Source organism: Diadema setosum, chromosome 4, assembly GCF_964275005.1.
Source record: "Diadema setosum chromosome 4, eeDiaSeto1, whole genome shotgun sequence".
Taxonomy (NCBI): domain Eukaryota; kingdom Metazoa; phylum Echinodermata; class Echinoidea; order Diadematoida; family Diadematidae; genus Diadema; species Diadema setosum.
The window spans coordinates 17,231,629-17,250,770 of NC_092688.1; the positions used below are offsets into that span (position 1 = coordinate 17,231,629).

The 19,142-nt window shown below is 39.5% G+C and overlaps 1 protein-coding gene across 1 annotated transcript in view; it reads right to left on the reverse strand.

The window, feature by feature from the left end:
- The window catches only part of LOC140226961 (protein yippee-like 2), a 52,217-nt gene that overhangs the window by 20,358 nt on the left and 12,717 nt on the right, over nucleotides 1–19,142 (reverse strand). Inside the window, exons 2-3 of the mRNA XM_072307394.1 lie at nucleotides 16,796–17,549; nucleotides 924–967 (exon numbers count right to left, since the gene is read on the reverse strand). Of these exons, the coding sequence (XP_072163495.1) occupies nucleotides 924–967; nucleotides 16,796–16,966 (215 nt within the window). The 5' untranslated portion in view covers nucleotides 16,967–17,549. The remainder of the gene's footprint in view (nucleotides 1–923; nucleotides 968–16,795; nucleotides 17,550–19,142) is intronic.

The window sequence follows — 19,142 nt, forward strand, 5'->3', positions numbered from 1 at the left end:
TGAGATAGTTTTTAATTTGTTAAAACGCATTACAACAAACGGTTTTGTTACTACATGCCTCCTACACATGCAGCTGTATCTAAAAATTCACTGCTGTCTACTGCAAATCCTTGCGTCCATCTACGTCACATCCTTCGCGATGGACAAAGAGGGGGCATTTGTCCTCAGAGCTTGTATCATTCTGAAATGGCACCACAAATTATTCTAACCTCCCTGACAGCCAGTGTGCCCCCTTTCAGTCTACCGTCCTTATTGCACTAAAAATGGCACACATTAGTTATCTATTGAATGTCAGTCCTGGCCTGTTGTGCATGATTCTTCAACGTAGATCTACACATACTTTGCAAATATCTAAACATACTTTGCAAATATTCATCTTTGCCATTTTTCAATCAGATTCCGAGTTGCCGAGCCCGCATACCAACATATACACTAAATGTCAGAACTGCATTTGACACCTACTCCCTGCTATGACACCTCTCAGCAAATCACCTCTTCTCCCAGCAAAAGCAACTAAAATGGAAATCGCCCATTACATTCCAAAGTCGGCCATACTCCTATATCTAGAAAACCCCATTAAACAGCTCACCCTCTACTCCATTCCAGATATTGCTCCATACTGAATCATGAATATGGTGATGTCAACTTCTTTGCACTGCGCCTGATTAAGTAAAGTGCATTACATTGAGAGAAGGCCAGTCATTTTTCAAATTAAAATGACAACGAGCAAATAGTAACAAATATTGCATCATGGATCAATGCACTGAATGAAAACACTCTGGTCATTGATGACTCCCATACCGTGAAGTGCCTTGAGGAACTACATACAGTGTATACAAGGATAAATAGGATGAAAACAAAAAACAAATAACAAAAAAACGGCAGCAACAACTCAAAAACGAAAATAATAAGGTTGTACTTACACTGAATTGAAGAGATATGCTCGGCCCTGGCTCCCCTGAAATGACTGTAAAGAGGAAATAGGAAGAAAGCAAAGAAAATAGATTATACAAAAGCTTACCAGGAAGTATACACGAGAACCAAGACATTTGCTACTTTGTATGACACACAGGATCAACAAAATTGTTCGATATGGCTACAGACGATTAGTTCCTCAAAGATCTGAATTCATACAAAATCTCTGTTGTTCATCTTTTTCCAAGTTCTCCATGCACAACAATCCAGAGGTTTCTTGTCAATTTCAGAGCCATGTACACAGGCTTACTATCATGTTTATTGAGACAATTAATGAATCCACCACTCACAGGGACATGGTGGATTCCGTTTACAATGAAGACAGTGGGAAAATGAGAATTCCAGAGGCAACGAAGGGCACTTAAATTATGCTCAATTTGCGAAGGCAGAATCAGTGTTTTGAAACCCTGATCCCAAACACTGTTCACAGGGGAATATACTTTTTTTGCTCTTTTTTTTTTTTAATAGCTGGAGAAAGAGTCGATATTGCAAACATGTCCTGCGTATTATTGAAGAACTACAAACCTGTATTGTAGCAAGCTGTTTAGCATACTTGCCTAACCGTAAAGGCACTGAGATTATGTCAGAAGAAACATCCTTATGAGTGATTTTGCATATCCTACCCCATTAAACACGTTTAAAGAGAAGTGCCCATCTTAAATGAGATTTGCATTAATGCTTTCCCGCTAAACATACTTAGAGAGAAATGCCAATCTAAATGCACCTATCTGTGCATTTTGAATCAGCATTATGAAACACTATTGATATCAAAATGAGTCAGGACTCAAACATGTTTTGAATGAAAAGCATCTCAAAAGCCTCATCATGGCTCCAAAAAAAAAGTGAAGTATAAATGCAACCTAACTTGCATCATCTATCACACCAGAGAAAGTCCATCCTCCATGAATGGGAGAAGATTAGACGACTGAGCTTAAAAATGCGAAATCATTTGTGGAAATTATGACAACAAACTTGGGTAGAATAAAATATCTGACAAAAAAATTAGGTTTCTTCATTACTCTGCGATGATGCATAATAAATACAAGAAATATCATGATACAGCACAGAGAATATGGTAATTTTCTCTTATAAGTTAGATACGCACTCCCCGAAGCGACTATTCTTCAAAATATGACAATCTTCAGCAAAGATATTCACAACCTTGAGATTGAAATGCATTACGCGTCTGACAAGATAACCCATGCAGTGAAGCTGGGTAGTTTATTGGGCTGTCTACTTCCAAGATTATGACTAATACGCTGAAATGCAAACATGCAAAATCCCATCCATATCTGGTTGGAGGGATTCTCTTGTACATTCTCTCTATTGCTCTCCATCCCTCCCTCCCTTTTTCTTCCTCTCTCTGTCTGTCTCTCTAGCTTTGTTTCAATCTTTTTTCTATCCCTCTCCTCCCGGCAGAACGAAACCATCAGCTGCTGCGGTTAATGATTGATGTGGACTTGGACAAGTCAGAGCTGCCAGGTACGGTAGGAAGGGACGGCTATAGGCTCCGTGGCCAAGGCTGGCAAAATTAACATTTTCGGTCCAGCTTCCACCGAGTTGGAGGGATGGACGGACGGGCAGTTATGAAATCCTGTAGTATCTGTATGACAACCCTGCCATGCTGATACCAATTAAACAGCATTTCCATTTTGTTTCTGGAGGGATCGTAAACATGCCTATATTCCTAGCCACTAAAACTCGTCATCTTCTACTGCTGACACCGTGTGATTTTCTTGATCATTCTGAGCTCACATGGCTCCTTGCAAAATTCGCCAAATATTTGTGGTTTCTACAGTATGTCATTATCACTCACATGGTCCCCATGTGCATGAAAAAACAGAGCCAATCATAAAACCAGTATCGTACTCGTTTAACATTTGTTGCTTAGTATTTACGTGACTTGAAAAGGAACAGTAACTTAGGGGATCATTTGAGTTGTGTAAAATATTTGACTTTCTGATAATGTTGAATGCCCCTCAAAAAAAAAACATAAGCAACAATTGCAACAAACTATCATACCACAACCAACTTGAATAAATAGTGACAAGCTATGAAGTGCAACTGATGGAGAAGAAGGAACAAAATTGTTTTAAAAAAAGCCATTCGCTAAATTTATCAAGAGTGCATTTGTACACTCCAGAAATCTTGCCTGAATTCTTCAATGGACACTTGTACCTGATGTGCATCAGATCCAAAGCACTCGCAAATCCTTCAGACCTAAAACAAATCGAACTTGTATCGGTGCGACTGCTCGCCTTTTTAAACACTACTCACACAATTTGGAGTATTTGAGGAACACATTTAAGTTTCGGTATCAGAAGAGACTCTTTTCTAGTTCATCGCAATATTCCTTTCCTGGAAAGGGCATAAATAAAACATGAGATATCTGCTTGTTTACGTGGTAGGCCTAATGCCTAGACATTGATGAATTAAGAGCACCCTGCTGACCCAGAAAATTAAGTGCACCGTTCCATTACCAGACTAAAAATCACAAAGAAAAAATATCTTCCAAATATATCTGATGTATTGTAACAGTAATTGAAACTTCATGGCATTAAAAATAACTTTGGTCAGTAAAAGAGTCTATCAAAGAGGAATAGAAAGATATTTAACTCCAGTACCTAGCTCCCTTTCACATTTAACCTAAAAACACATACAGTAAAGATAATATTTGTACCTTTATATCAAAAGATATACACATACACCATATCACACACACACACTTTAAATACACACACTCACATACAACCTACACAGGCATTTTAGTATTGACAACTTAAAACTTTACAAAGCTTAATGGGTGTGTACATTTCTGGTCGAGGTGAGGATTTAGCTTTTAACGTTTTGCGAGATATTCAGAAACCACTCTATGAGATGTCAAAGAGCATGCAGTTCTAAAGGGTATCAAAAGTTTATTCGATGAAAATAGGTTTTGAAATGGCTGAGATATCCAAAAACAAGGTGAAACAATAAGATCCTAATAAAGTTGTGGCATGTCGCCGTTTATTATTAGCACTTTTTTGGATATCTTGGCCATTTGAAAACCAATTTTCATCAAATAAACATTGAATCGTTCTTAGAATTACATGCTCTTTCATATTTCAAAGAGGCTTTTCATAATCTCACTTAGGAATGTTCAAAACATGAATCCCCCCTCAACCAGTACTGTACAGTCCCTTTAACAAAATTAACAATGAGAAATACACAAACACACATAGAAGACACACACAATGAAATGGCATGATCCGCACAGAAGATGCCACTGTTCAGCAGTGGACAGAGAATAATGCAAAATATAACCAGCACCAAGAAATAATGTAATAAAGAGATAAAATACAAACAAGAAATATATGAAGATCTCTTTAAGCCCGCCGCACACTACACGATTTTGTCCCGATTCACCGGTCTTAAGACCGTAAGACTAGAAGTGTGACGTCACAGTCTTGCCATTTTCTAGTCGTACGACTGGGTCTTAGCGCCAGTCGTAGAGATTTGACATGTTGAATTTCTACGACCAGTCGGGAGCTTTCAGCCATTCACAATGCAGTAAAATGCAAGCTCACGCAGTGCGCACTGCGCGCGCTTTACAGTCGGGTCGTATAGTGTGCGGTGTCCGGTCGTACGACTGGTCTTAAGACCCAGCTAGGCTTAAGACTTTAAGACCAGTCTGATCGTGTAGTGTGCGGTGGCCTTTATACATAGCTCAGATCATCAAGAGCAAACATATTGGCTCGGATTCACGAAGGTGGTTTAGATTTAAACCATGATTTATGCAAATTTCTTCTGCGTATTATAGATACGATTGACAGATTGCGCATGCCAACAGACGTCCAGTAACAATGCGTGTAGATACTCTCATGTCAAAGGTACAAATTTGTACTACTTCACGCTTATTTTAGACCTTGGTCTAAATTTGAACCATGGTCTAAAGTTAACCCGTTGAGGATGAGTCCCAAGTATACTCGGGCAGGTGTCTATGAGAAATGCGTGTTGTAGCAAAATCAGTCCATCCTCAATGGGTTAAATCCACATTTGTGAATTTGGGCCATTGTTTTTTGAGAACCCTTTGTCATTTAAATCAGGAAGTGGTATTTGGAAAATGGGACTCACTACAAGGCTCGAAATAAAGACAGCTGGTTCTCACTGAGAAAAGACCTGAACTTCAAAACACAGCACTTCCTTGACGGAATGGGCTTGTTTTGGTTCGCCATCGGTCTACAAACATGACACCTCAGTTCACACTCATCCTGTCTCGTTGTTGCTGTTTCTGTCTGCAGTGTGAACAGGGCTGTTTCGGTTTCAGATCACTGACATGGCAGTCCAGGGCAGAGACAGATTTACAGACAAATAACAAGGGTTGTCAGTAGGTTTCATTTGCTGCTGCAAAACCTCGCTTCCTCCAGAAATGGCAAGTTACCACATCAGGAATCAAGAGCGAAAGAATTGAGTCGATCAAAACAAACCATCATGTGACATAACAAGTTGCCAGAGGATATTTCTAGTTCTAGCATAGGACGTCTGCCAATGCAAGTTTTGATGTTTTCACAAGATGGGGATGATTTTGTAATCTGATGATATAGGTCCTACATGTATAATCTCACTTCTTCCTCATTGCTCTGAATGAAAATGAAAGAAATGTGAATGTGGGAACAACAAATGTCCTACTTGTGGTGTAGTGCACTTATTGAACAAACAAAAAAAGAAAAAGAAAAAAGAAAGAGGTCATTTCAAAATTTTTTAATCTAATTTCATCCAAAGAGAGCGTTAAAGGACAAGGACATCTTCCATGAACAGCAAATTGCCAAACAAGGCTTTTCTTGGTTCTCTCATACTCTATCCAGTTCTCATGTATAAAGCACAAGCATTGGTCAAGGGCTAATGGCTGAAACTCTATAACACCCAAGGTGACCACTGGTAGAAGCGCACTGGAGACTGGTGGAGCCAGTAAATTTGGTTGCCAAGGTAATACAGTTTGCTCGACTCCTCACACTCACACAGCCTACAAAACCTCTATCACACCTCTAGGATGCAGTAATTTGTACCTAATTGATACGGCTGCACAATTATCAACTAATCCAACCAAATTTATTGGATTATGCCAGAGGCTTAATACGAGGTGTCATGAATTTGGCACGTCCCACGGCCTAATTGATACATATTTTCCCGTTCTGATATCAAACTTGTTCCATATGTCATGCACATGTTCACAGGATGTTTGCTTCGCTCTTACACAAATTTGCAGTGAGAGCAAGAGATACCAGGAAGATCTTTTCAGGTACATCCCGATAAGTACGGCTCTCAAAATTGATTACATTAAATCATACTGTATTTCCTCAAATTCTCAAGTGGGAAATTTCCCTTTTAAATTTTTGTCAAAGGCATGGTGAGAACTGCAGCTCATGATGCAAGGTTGCTTGCTATCTTGTTTGATAAAACCTCCCAGGTTCCGTATCTCCTCACTTTCACTTCTGTGGATTCACATATGCCAATGGCATGATAAGTGGAAATGAAGTTGATTACAGTACAAACCTGCTGGTATGACCAAAACATTACATTGTACTTTGAACAACATGTGACTGACCACACATTCAAGCTGATGAAAGTCCACAGTGTCCAATCAGAACAAGTCATGGTTCATTCTTTGTGTGTTTTCCACAATGCCACCCCAATCTCTTAGCTTAAAAAAAAAAACAACAACAATACATGCAGTCCATGCAGAAATGTGAATGCATGGACTATACATTCCACATGATCACAATACCCAGTGGTGTCACACAATTTCTTGACCATAACAAAGCAAACACATGATGCTCTGCAAAACTTTATGCCACAATGGTATCTTATTCAGATGTGAAATGAGAGCTATTGCAACATCACAAGCAAAACATTTGGTTGTGTTCACAGAGCTAGTAAGTATTGATCATCACATTAAAGAATGACATATCTGTATAACAATGTTAAAGGTGATTCATATCACTAATTCTGAACATGCTATCATGATCATTTTCCTCATCTTATGGTTTTTTTTTTCAGTAATAGAGATTTGACTTTGAATCCTGGTCATAATATTACAAAGCATGTAGTCCAAGCAATCCATTAATATCCTGTAAAAAGTGTTTGATACACTTGTACATGGGATGATCTACAATACGTGATTCACTTTTTATGCAATGCTGAGTAAACTCATTTCTGCTCCATCGGAGATAATAGCACCCACCGGCCAATCTACCCTCTTATAAATGCGCGAATGTCAATCTGCTGTGGTATATAGTCCTCCCTGCACACGCACATGTGTGACCTTTTATCCCCAGCTCCGCCACGAATGTCTCTTTATTCACAACATGCCGTACTCGTCTGAGACATACGTGCATCTACGGTGCATCTCCAGCCTAACGCCCACAGGGGCTGAGGCAGGTAAACCTCGGGAGGACCGAGGTATACTAATGAGGCACGCTGATTTCAATAACAAATTATGTGGTGTGGACTGACCATATCTTCAAATTCAAACCAATGCCAGATGGTGTGCAACATGTGATGCATCACGCGTTACCCCGGGGTACCGTAGTACCCCGGGTAACCGCGTTGTGTAGCGCCACCTCACGTCCACTCGAGGACAGCCAGAGAAAAATGCATGCACTGTGTGTGCGTGTACATAGTCATTCCCATGCCACTGCATGTTATACACTGCGTGCATGGAAGCTGCGATACCACTAGCGTGTGCTTTAGTGCAGTGCAGTGCAGTTGCTAGTGCGCGCTAGCTCCAGCACCAAAATAATTTCCTCTTTTTGGCACCCAGGGTACAACCTTTTTAAAAAAAAAAAATAATTCAACAAAATGGCTGATTTTTGTTCGGTACCCCGGGATACCATGTATGTCATCATGTGCCAGCACATACACTAAATCCATTGATTTACTGAAACATGATATTTTTAAACCTGCTTTCACACAGAGTGGAAGCAATTTTTATGTATATTAAAGCTATTTTTATATATTTTTTCTGATTGTAATTCATCAATTTCTTTGCTTTTATTTTTGCTAGATATGCTTAATTTCCCACTACACTTAGTAGTTGAATGCTGGCAGAAGGCCCTATATCAGTCCTTGATAGTGCAGTATTGGTGGAGATGAGAATTGGACTTTTAACTTTTTGCGAGATACCAAGAAAACACTTATGATTTAGTACAAAGCATACCATTTTAAGAGGAATTCAAAGTTTATTTGATGAAAATCGGGTTTGGAATGACTGAAACATCCAAAAACAAAGTAAAACAAAGCGATCGTAATAAAGTGTGGGTCCCACACTTTATCAGAATAGCTCTTTTTTGGATATCTTAGCCATTTCAAAACCAATTTTCATCAAATAAACATTGAATTCCTCACAGAATCACATGATCTTTCATATTTCTCATATTTCATAAGAGGTTTCTCACTATCTCACCAAAAAAATGTTAGAAACCTGAAATTAGGTCTAAACCAAAACTATATGATCCATTTAATACAGTTTAGGGAAACACAGACAAACAACAATGCAAAACTAGGCCTCCTAAATGATTGCATGGACAAATGAATCATACGACACGAGGGAGGGTATGTTTCTCAATGCTCGAAGTCCACATTGCTTAGCAACAGGAGACTGGAGGGATAAGAACAGGTTTATGCTTTGGTAGTGATTTACAAAGCAGTTAAGGGATGCATGCTTTCAAAGAGAATTGACTCTCGATTTCCACAAGTTTTGGAATGTGTGATGATTCAAGGGAGAGTTACTATTGATTGACAGAGAAATGAAAATCAGGAATGTGTGATGCGAAAATGATTTCACATTCTCACCCCCCCCCCCCCAAAAAAAAAAAACCAAAACAACAACAACAAACAACTTGTTACAACTTGGGGAGATGGTGTTCCATGTTCAGCTTTTCACTTTGTTCCTAAATGCTTGGCTAGATCTCACACCTTGAAAGCATCCATTATTGCTACTTCAGGCATGACCAGGGCAAAGAATAGGCAAGGTCATGGGTTGCCACTGATGGCCTTGTAACAAATTCATGTTTAATATCTTAATACAGGGCTTAAACAGCCTATCTAACATAACCGTTAACCTACAGAATCCCAGAAAACCACATTACTGTGGTTAAGTGCTGTTGTATATATGATTATTATTATCTTTTTTTTTCCCCCTAAATCATTCACTGCTGTGGTTCAGTAAAGGTATGAGTACAAAGTTACCTTTTATTTCAGCCTGTTGTTGTTCATTTATGATTAGTTTGTTTCAGTTGCTAAACTCTAGAGATCCTTGTAATTGCTTAATTCAAAATGGATTCTTAAGATTCCCAATACATTTTTAGATTCGAGTTCCTGTTTCTTTCATATTGGCACATTTTATGTGGCAATGATGCTTTTCTCTTTCCACTAAAATTTACAAGTTTTTAGAGCCCCTTTCTCTTCGGACACTGAACTTGATCCTTAATACTGCTTGTAGGCGATTTCAAGCATGGTAATCTACAGGATTATAAAAACCCACCACTACCTGATCCACCATGCTTCTAGCTGCTGGATCTACCACATGCAAGTATAATTCATATTTGTATTCAACGCTCACAGCAAACATTCAACCTGGTTATGTTTACCAGTTTGTGTGTTGAGCAAGCAGAAGGAGAGTCCATCATGCCCTAGTAATACATTGTGTGTATATTGACTGACATGCAGTATACTGTGTATATTTTATAGAGGTGCGACTCTGGCCAGGAGAGCATTATGTATTATGTGCATTGTGAGTGTTCATAGCGACATGGCATTTTGAAATGTTTAAAAGGTGTACATTGTCTCTCTAAGCCCCAACAATCATAATGAGGTAACATTTCCACTGACTAGATGGCCTACAAACAGCAGTACGTTGTGGTAGATGAACACGACTTGGGACACCTCCCACATGAATGCGTTTCTAGAACAATTTTAAGAAGCAGTTCATGTCTTGAGGCATGCCTGGAATACCCCAGAAGTGTGTAATAATGCTTTCAAATGTATCAATGTGTTGCTGCGTTGCAATGTCCAGTGACTACAGTAGGTATCAATATTGCTGTATTTCTATGTGATGCTTAATTTGTACAATGTGCATACATCAACAGCAGGAAGGTTGGGGAGACTAGCAAAATGTATGATTTGTAATACTTGACACAGCAAGAAGGACATACTAATATATTCAAATCCTCATTGGTGATCTGCTTTCTCTGAACAAAGATATGAAATGAGATAACAAGGTCTATCATTCTCCAACCATGGGGGCACACTCACAACATACACACACATGTGTATTATTTTTCCAAAGCTATGTGACATGCAGTGGGACCATCACACGCATTCTCTAGCCAACTCTTATTCACCGCCACACACCATGCACTGCTTAGCGCCGACAAATAAGTGCGTGATAAAGGTCAACTGTACCACCAGGAGCCCATCTAAAAAGATAAATATTAATGATGCATCATCAGCTGAGCCTGGAAGCTTGAGACTATGAACAGCAATCTAGCCCTTCAAAGTCATAATGTGGGAGCTACTACATGTAGTACGCAAGAATTCATTACATTAGATTTGTAGACTGGACACTCCCATTGCACTGTTCCATATCAAATTATCCTGCGTGCCGTGGGGTGTGCAGAGCTCAGTGGCAGCATAAAATTACTCAGTATGCTACATCAAAGGGAAGAACGTCTGTTTACTCATCATATGGTACAGAACACCTGTATCACGTGTTACCGCATGATCAGATCCACATGTCAGTGCAACAATGGCAGCTACAAAGAGAAAAATGTAAATAGTACTTGATGCCCCCTGCTGCCCATAAACCAAAGACCCCTCAAAGAAAAATATATGGAATTAGAAAAAAATAAATTGACAGGGAGAGAGAGGAAAAAAAAAGAAAAGGGAAGAGGGAAAAAAAGTAAGGAGTTCTGCATTTGTGATCGAGCAGTGAATCCTAACAAAATCTGGGTATTGGATAAGATCAGTAAGTTTTATGGGACACACTTCATTAAGTTAGAGTAATTCATGGGGTGATTTTGAATTTTAAGATAATCGCAGCTTAAGACTATCATCACAAGTAGTACTATCAGCAGAAAGGAAACACTTACATCCACACACATTGAATACAAGAGTTGTAGATTAACAGAATGGACAGAGAAGATGACAGTACCAAAGAAAAAACAAAAAGAAAAACAAAATCTCCCTTTACATCATCAACGATAAGCACTTGTCAATTCACATTAAACTCGCGATACTTAAAAGATATTTGTGAGGGCTGAATATACGTATTAAGGAAGTCTTCATTTATCTGCCTGCTCCTATTGGCCTCAATGGTAGGTACTATTTCCAAATTTCTATTTCCAGTGCTCATTAAGATTGTATTGGCATGATGGTATTCGCTGCCACAGAATAACACATCAAATTTTAGCATAATATGCCACACCATCGGTTATAAAGAAAAATATATGGCAATGACATTTGGATCGCAGACTCCGTCCCTGTCTGGATTTCTCTTCGTGTCTGTTTCCGGTGAGTCTCCTAAATATAGGACGTCAATTAGAGTCTTCACTTTGAATAAGTCTCCTTCGCTATAATGATACATGCATATACATCCTTGATAGCGCCATCGAGCAGTCTGTAGAGTGTAGGTAGGAGATGAAGGAAATAATGGAAAGACCATTTTTTTTTTTTTTTTTTTTTTTTTTTTGGGGGGGGGGGGGGAGCTTGTCATTGTGTCATTGGAGAACCTTGAATGCTTTTGAAATTAATCAAACCCAGTCAACTTAATTGTGCGCTTAACATGGGATTGTGTGGGTGTGCAACAGATGGTGAAGGCACGTTGCAACCAAATAAAATCAGCCCCCCCCCCCCCATCACTTCTCTCCATCTTTTCCTCCTGACTTCAGTTCTAGATTGTCCTCTCCGAAAAACACACAGACATGTACATGTACAAACACACACACACACACTAATTTAGAGACATCTCATTCTCTTTAATAGTGCATCCTACTCTTTCTTGGTCATTACGAGACATCTCAATGCCCAGAAGACAAAAGACTATCCAGACACAATAACACAGGGGTAATTTAGTTGGTTCAGGACATTATGTAACCAGCACACATGTCTCCTTTAGCCAGTTAATCATTTATGAACATTGTACACAAGAGGCATATATATATTACTTTGTACGGGGTTCATGCAGCCAACGGATAATGGGACTGATAAATTTTCTGAACAGCTGAGAGATATTTTCGGGACACTGAAATTATGATGGGCACCACATAGGGTTAGAGTTTATTTAACGCATATTTTGAAATACAATATTAAAGGGACCAATTATGCCATGCAATTTTGTACTGTACAGTTACTACATAATACAGAAAATATCAACGCAAACCAGTCTGCCCTTGCCTGTATATAGAATGCAGGGACAAACTGAACCAGCACTAAGCTAAACAGTAGACTTTAGTATGTTCTACCCTGCAGCAAGGTCTCATACTATGTTATATACTGTAAAGTAAGATATTTTCGCAGCAAGAAATTTTTACGAATCGCCACTGGCATTCAATGCATATTTATATAGTGTAGACAAGAACTTTTGCATGCATTTTAATCTAATGTTTGATTTAGAATAATGTTTTACTATCTGTTAATAGTTTCTTCTTTTGCAGCCCTTTTGAAGTGGGGGGGGGGGGGGAGGGGGAGGGGGAGGAAGGGTTGTATCAAAGTTATCCACACTGTAAACCCTGTTGGTTGCAGATACCTATCAGTTAATGAAACCAAATCCAGCCAATCTCTGACTTTTCCATAGATTATACTGGATCACAACATTATATCCCAATCTTAGCATGCAAAAACATACAAACACATGGACACACACACACAAACAAACAGATTATAAGATCTCTTCTATCCGAAAGAGGAAGGAAAAATAAAATGAAATAAATCGGTTCGGCTGAGGAACATAGTGAAATTTGAGAGAGTACATAATGTAACTCCCTTTTGAATGTCATCGGAGCTCAGAGAGTTCAGCATTTGACATTACGTGCCATTTATCAATCCCTGTGTACTCCTATAGATCAAACCACAAGAGAGGTGTTCATGGGGGTGACTGGTACAGCCCTAAACACAGGTACAGCACAAAACATTTTTCATGTGTGAAAATTCATCCATGACCAAGTGGAGCTCACTCACTGTGAGAAATAATGGAAGTTATTGGCATTTACATGCACCATTTGAAAAAGCATAAATGTCAAATTTAGTTTCTATACACACAGTATAAGCAACAAATATATATATATACATATATATATATATATATATATATATATATGAGAATGCATAATACATTTCAAGAGATAATTGTTGTTTAAAATATCTACACTGACATACTATAATTACACATTCTAGAAAAGTAGAAATGACAGAACTAAATTCCCAAACAATGAAACACATGCAAAAGAAAGCAAACGCTATTAAACCCTTTCTACAGTATTGTATATCACCAGAAACAGGCTTGTGCCACAGAAAATCAGTGAAATTTTTGTTGTTGCCATTGTGAAGATAATAAATAGAAGAAAGAAGAAGAGATAGAAACAAAGCTGTTAGCATAAAAACAAGAAAGAAATGAACACAAAGAAACTGAAACATGTACAATGTAGCTACCTCATTGCAGTATGGGATAGGTTATACAGTGTACATGTACACAAATAGGACAAAACAACATTGAGACGGACATCTAAACAGCAGACGCCTAGACAGCAGTGGTACAAACGTAGTTGACATTTCTTCACGCCCACCTTCAATGGAATCCATCTGGGTGGTATCTCTCTCATCTGCAACAGAAACAGTACCAACTGGAGCATGAGATTATTTGCATGATGTGCCATTTTACAGGCTTGTAATGACTTCTTGACATTTCACAAGTCCCTTCGGCCACCTGCACCATGTTTTTTTGTTTGTTTGTTGTTTGCTCTTTTTTTGTCTCGTCGACGCTGGTCTCTGGTGCAACAGTAATACTGTTTCCTTGCGCTCATCATGACTAAGTCCCCAATAAATGTTGAAATTGCATCACTTGCGGTGGCAGAAAACTACTGTAGTCAAAATTGCATTAGCATCGACGAGCATTTTCTTCACATGATGCAATCTACCAAAATGCTACAGAGCTCTCTCGAATCTTCATGTTCTTGAAATTTGGCTTTGTAATGGAATATCATTCCCAGCAATGGCGCATCACGCAAATAGGCACTGTTTCAGTCTCAAGCACACACACACACACACACAATTATGTACACGCACAAAAACTGAGTACATGGAAACACTGATGCACACATCATCATCACTTGGTTTGCTTCTTCTCACGACCCATCCAATTATGCTATTACGCCAGGCCACACGCTCCAGTTTTCTGCTCCTCAAAACACCTCTCGCTCTTGAACGTGGTCGGGGAGCATCAATGTGTGTTTTCGCTTTCAGCTGACAGTTTAATTTGACTGCTGCAAGTTTGTAAGTGCAGTTCGTAATTGCCGGGCCTGCCTGTATCATATCAGGACTGACGCTGGGATGGCATGTTATGATTTTAGCTGCCAATTAGCGGGACTACAAAATCAACATATCTGCGGCAAACTGTTGTATACCAATGCAGTTATGGCATTAGGCAGCACATATATCCATGGCAGGATCTTAAATAATTTGTCACAGGAAACTTGACAATCTGCCTGAACTAGCTGCCAGACCTTTAAAAAAAATAACAATTGTAAACACTTCTGTTCTTCATATTTTTATTTTTCATTTGAATCATTCTAACTAGATTTCTAACAGTGGTTCCTGGCAAACTGATACTGGCAATCTGATATTTCCATCAGCTGTTAGGGGCTTGTTGTGGTATTTCTGGTGTAAAGCCAGCATATTTTTCCCACTCTGGCAACATCTACGAATACAAAAAAAAGAAAAAGAAAAAAGAAGGATATATGAATAAATGTTGACATCACATGAATGAAGTAAAATTTGAGCTTAATAATTACTGTAACATTCTCATGTAGGTTTGTAGGGAATTTTACAAGAAGCTTTCTTTTACATGAACACATAATTATTATGCCAAAAACGATTTTAAAAACTACAGAAATTTTCTTGTGTGTGTGTGTGCGTGTGTGTGGTGTGTTTGTATTTTCTGAATAGGCCCAAATTACAAATTGTACAGTTCATTACTGACTGCAGTAGTATGATCTATGATTTATCAAATGAAACAAACATGGGGAAAGAAAGAAAAAAACAAAACAAAACATGAGGATACACTGGGTGAACACCCCCCACAACAACAACAACAAACACACACACACACACACACACACACACACCAAAAACAACAACAATAACAAAAACAAACAAGCAGTCATTGCTCTTCCATCGTTCATTTGTAGAACTACCTCATGGCACTGGATGCAGATGCATCCGGAAACAGATTTTGGATGCAAAAATTCTGTGAAGCACATTTTGCACAGATAATCAATCCTTTTTCTTTCAACTATGAAAGTAGTGGCCTAGCCCATCAAAACATCTATCAACGATGATTTACAGATCTCCATGGATCCAAACCCATTCTATGTGATCTCGTTCATGTGCGCATTGAAAATCGAACGCGACCTTTCTCGCCTTTGCTTTATCGATGCGTTTCACTTCCTGCAAATTGGCTTTTGATTGCTCTTTCTTGAACAGGCCACCCCGTACGGGGAAGGTTTCATCAGAAAAAGGGATGTAGATGGGTCATATATGGTGTCCTTCTAAAGAGACAATGCATTATCAAATCAATACACAGCTATTAGTAGTGCAGCATACACAGAGGGTAATAGCATGCTCAATTTCTGGTTACTATTGACAACCACTGTATGAAACATCAGCAGTATTGCGCAATGTTGATTTCAAGTGTGTCAACTATGACAGCAAAAAGTGTAAAATTCTTTGTGCCCTATCTCTAATATCATTTATTCATTTATTTTCTAAATCTCAGAACTTTTCGATCCTTTCTGGTGATGTTATGATCTGTAAACACAGTTGTAATATTTTTAAGATAGAGAACTCTTACATGGGCTCATCTTTTCTTACAAAATAGACAGAGGAGTTGCCTTGGAAAATGCTTTCTTCTGTTATCGCAGAATGAAGCCACTATTTCTTAGTGTCACTACTTTTTTCATCAGAGGAGAAAGTATTTCCCTTGATATCATTCAGCGAATGGCAGCAAAACAAAGCCACAAGAGTTGGCAAAACTGTACATACATACAGACATGAAAAAGGTATGACAATCTGCCTGCTTTTTTCAAAAATAAGAGGACAAAGCATTTTAGTTGGCAGGGCAACAGTCATCTTCTTCAGCTGGCTATAACAAAGCATTTTAGTTGGCAGCACAACAGTCATCTTCTTCAGCTGGCTATAACATCTTTAAGCTCTGGCTTCAGAGTCCTTTAATATCTTTGCAGTGAAATCTTTGTTTCACCAGGGAAGTGGGAGAGAGAACCCTACCTTCCTGTTGTTGAACTCCAGTAAGAACCCGAAAAGAGAAGAACAAAGAATAATGCATTGTGTGTCCTCCACCTGCAACTTTGTCTGTGAGTAGTCATGACAATCCATTATCCACATTTAAACTGAACAAAGTTTACTGATTTGTGTATGACGGACAAAGAAAGAGACCGTCAAACAGCATCAGTCATCAAACAAAAGAAGAGATACCCTTTAAGATTCAGACACCAAGCCTTATAGGAAAGGTCACCGAGCACAGTAAACGCATTGGCAGAAAGGGTCCGTTTACCTTTGATATTAAGTCATCATGGTTGGCTAGGTGGGCCCTGCAGTGGATACAGCTATACCTGCGGTGGCAGTTGGGCAGGTACGCTTGGAATGTCTTCACCATCTTGCCAGTCGTCGATGTTCCCTGACCGAGGAGCTTGGAGCAGTCTAGCGCCCTCACTGAGCCGCACATGCAATCTCTCTCAGCTCCCCACCACCAGGACGAGAGTAGGCCGCCGATGATGGGCACGGAGGAGCAGCGATTGGTGCGGACAGGTGGCGATGCCGTGGTGACAGGCGGCGAGGGGACACACGTGCGCCGAGGGACCGTGCGTCGGGAGCTCAGGTGTCGCGGTGAATGAAGAGTCTCACCCGCTGCAGATGAGACCCTACACTACACAACAGTTTGTCTGGGTGGACTGTGGGATTTTGCACCGCCTCCTAGCTCGTTACCTACTAATGGGCAATTTGTGTGGAGGGGCGTCGCCACTGGCTAGCTGCATTGGACAAAGGGTGGAAAGGAAGTGACGGAGGATGCGTTCATTTGGGGTTTAATGTCCAGCGGTGATGCAGGACTTCTCTCCTCTTGACTCCCCTGGCAGGGAAGAGCTGCTCGCTAAGTGACATGGGATGACAGGGCGCTGCAGGGGATCAAGAATCACGGCCAAAGTCTCCCTCAAACGAAGATGAAATGCCTCGATGGTCACTGCTTCAGGAGAGGGTAACGAGTCGAGTTGGGCACGGCAACAGTTCCACCTCCAATGGCTTACCGTGCTCTGAAATGATAAAGAATGGAAATGGGATGTTGTATTTAATTTTTGGCAAGATGTACTGCAAGGCATATGATGAGTAAACATTATCCTGTTCCAACATATTAGCGTTTATCCACGAGAAGAAATAACAGCATCTGACTATTATGATCAGCATGAACTTCGCACATTGCCATAATAAAATACTCACATCACATCACTCATCATCACAAAAACAGTAACAAATCAAGGAATACATAAAATATGGAGGAACACACATTAACAAAGTGTCTCAGGCATTATGAACATAAGAATATGATAATTCAGAATTATATGAACGGCAGTATCAACATTTGAGCATGATAAATCACATGTGAATTAAATGTTTCAGCTGTTTTTGTTTCTGTGTTTTTTCATTAGCTCTAGACACATTTCGCATGAGCTGCATGACGTCCTCAGCACTGAAGGAAACGTGTCATTCTCAATTTGAAAAGCAAGTTCTTCCACCTCTATGACTGTGTGGGAACGTACATATGCAAGCATCCTGTTGTGTCTTAACTCTGCCTTGCTTGGATGAACAGAATCAATGAAATCCCTAATTAAGAGCCTAATGGCAGGTTCCTGTCTACAGTGATCAAGCCAAAAGATAGAGTTAATCTCAATTGCGACAGCTTTCATATGATACACACTGACAGCAGCTTCACAACACAAACAGCGACAGGAATGTTTGATGGTGTACAGACTAACCTGTGCTGAATCAAAACGATATAGTGCCTCTTTAATCATTACAATTCATGATTCAAGCTTTAAAGAGCTTTTTGTCATGCACGGACGTACATGATTGAAACCATGTTTCCTATATAAATGTCACACACAGCTCATCAAGGAAACACTGCCAGATGTACCATGCAACAGTGATCAATTATCATCACACGTCTCCATGAACCCGTTTCTGTTGAGGGTGCATGCTGAATTCATTGCCACATCTCAATGCATCGGGCCAAAGCAAGAATTATGGCGTAGCCTGGTTACTGCCTAATCAAAACTGGCAGACTGTGGTTGAATCAATGCATACCCTGGATTCATCCTTATAGTACACCACTGATGCATGGACCAAGATTTTCATGCAGCTATAAGGTCTTTGTTTGCTGCAGACCAGACATGACACCCTGTGCCCACCACAAAATATCCGGGTGTCTGTCCTTGGTAGATTTACCCTTTATTCTACAAGTGGTGGATTGTTTCCTTTTTTTCTGATTTGCTGGTATGACCCTATAAAGGTACACTGTATAACAACTCCTTAAACAACAACATATCCCAAGTGCAAAATGCTTGGTTTGTTTGTTTTTCTTAATGTTAAGCCTTCTTCCAATGTCTGGGGACAACTGCACGACTGCAGTCTCCTCATTATTGCTCCTAAATCATACACAGCATACATTACAAACTATCTGTTGTCGAACACAATGGTCCTACATGATACCATGCCATCATTGGTACTCCGTTGGCCTGCTGCATTATTGACCATCCTCCATTGTTCAAGCCTACACTGTACATTGCATGAAGGTGATGACTCAGAAATTTGATTCTCATGCCAATGTAACAACTGAAGTTGATGGTTTT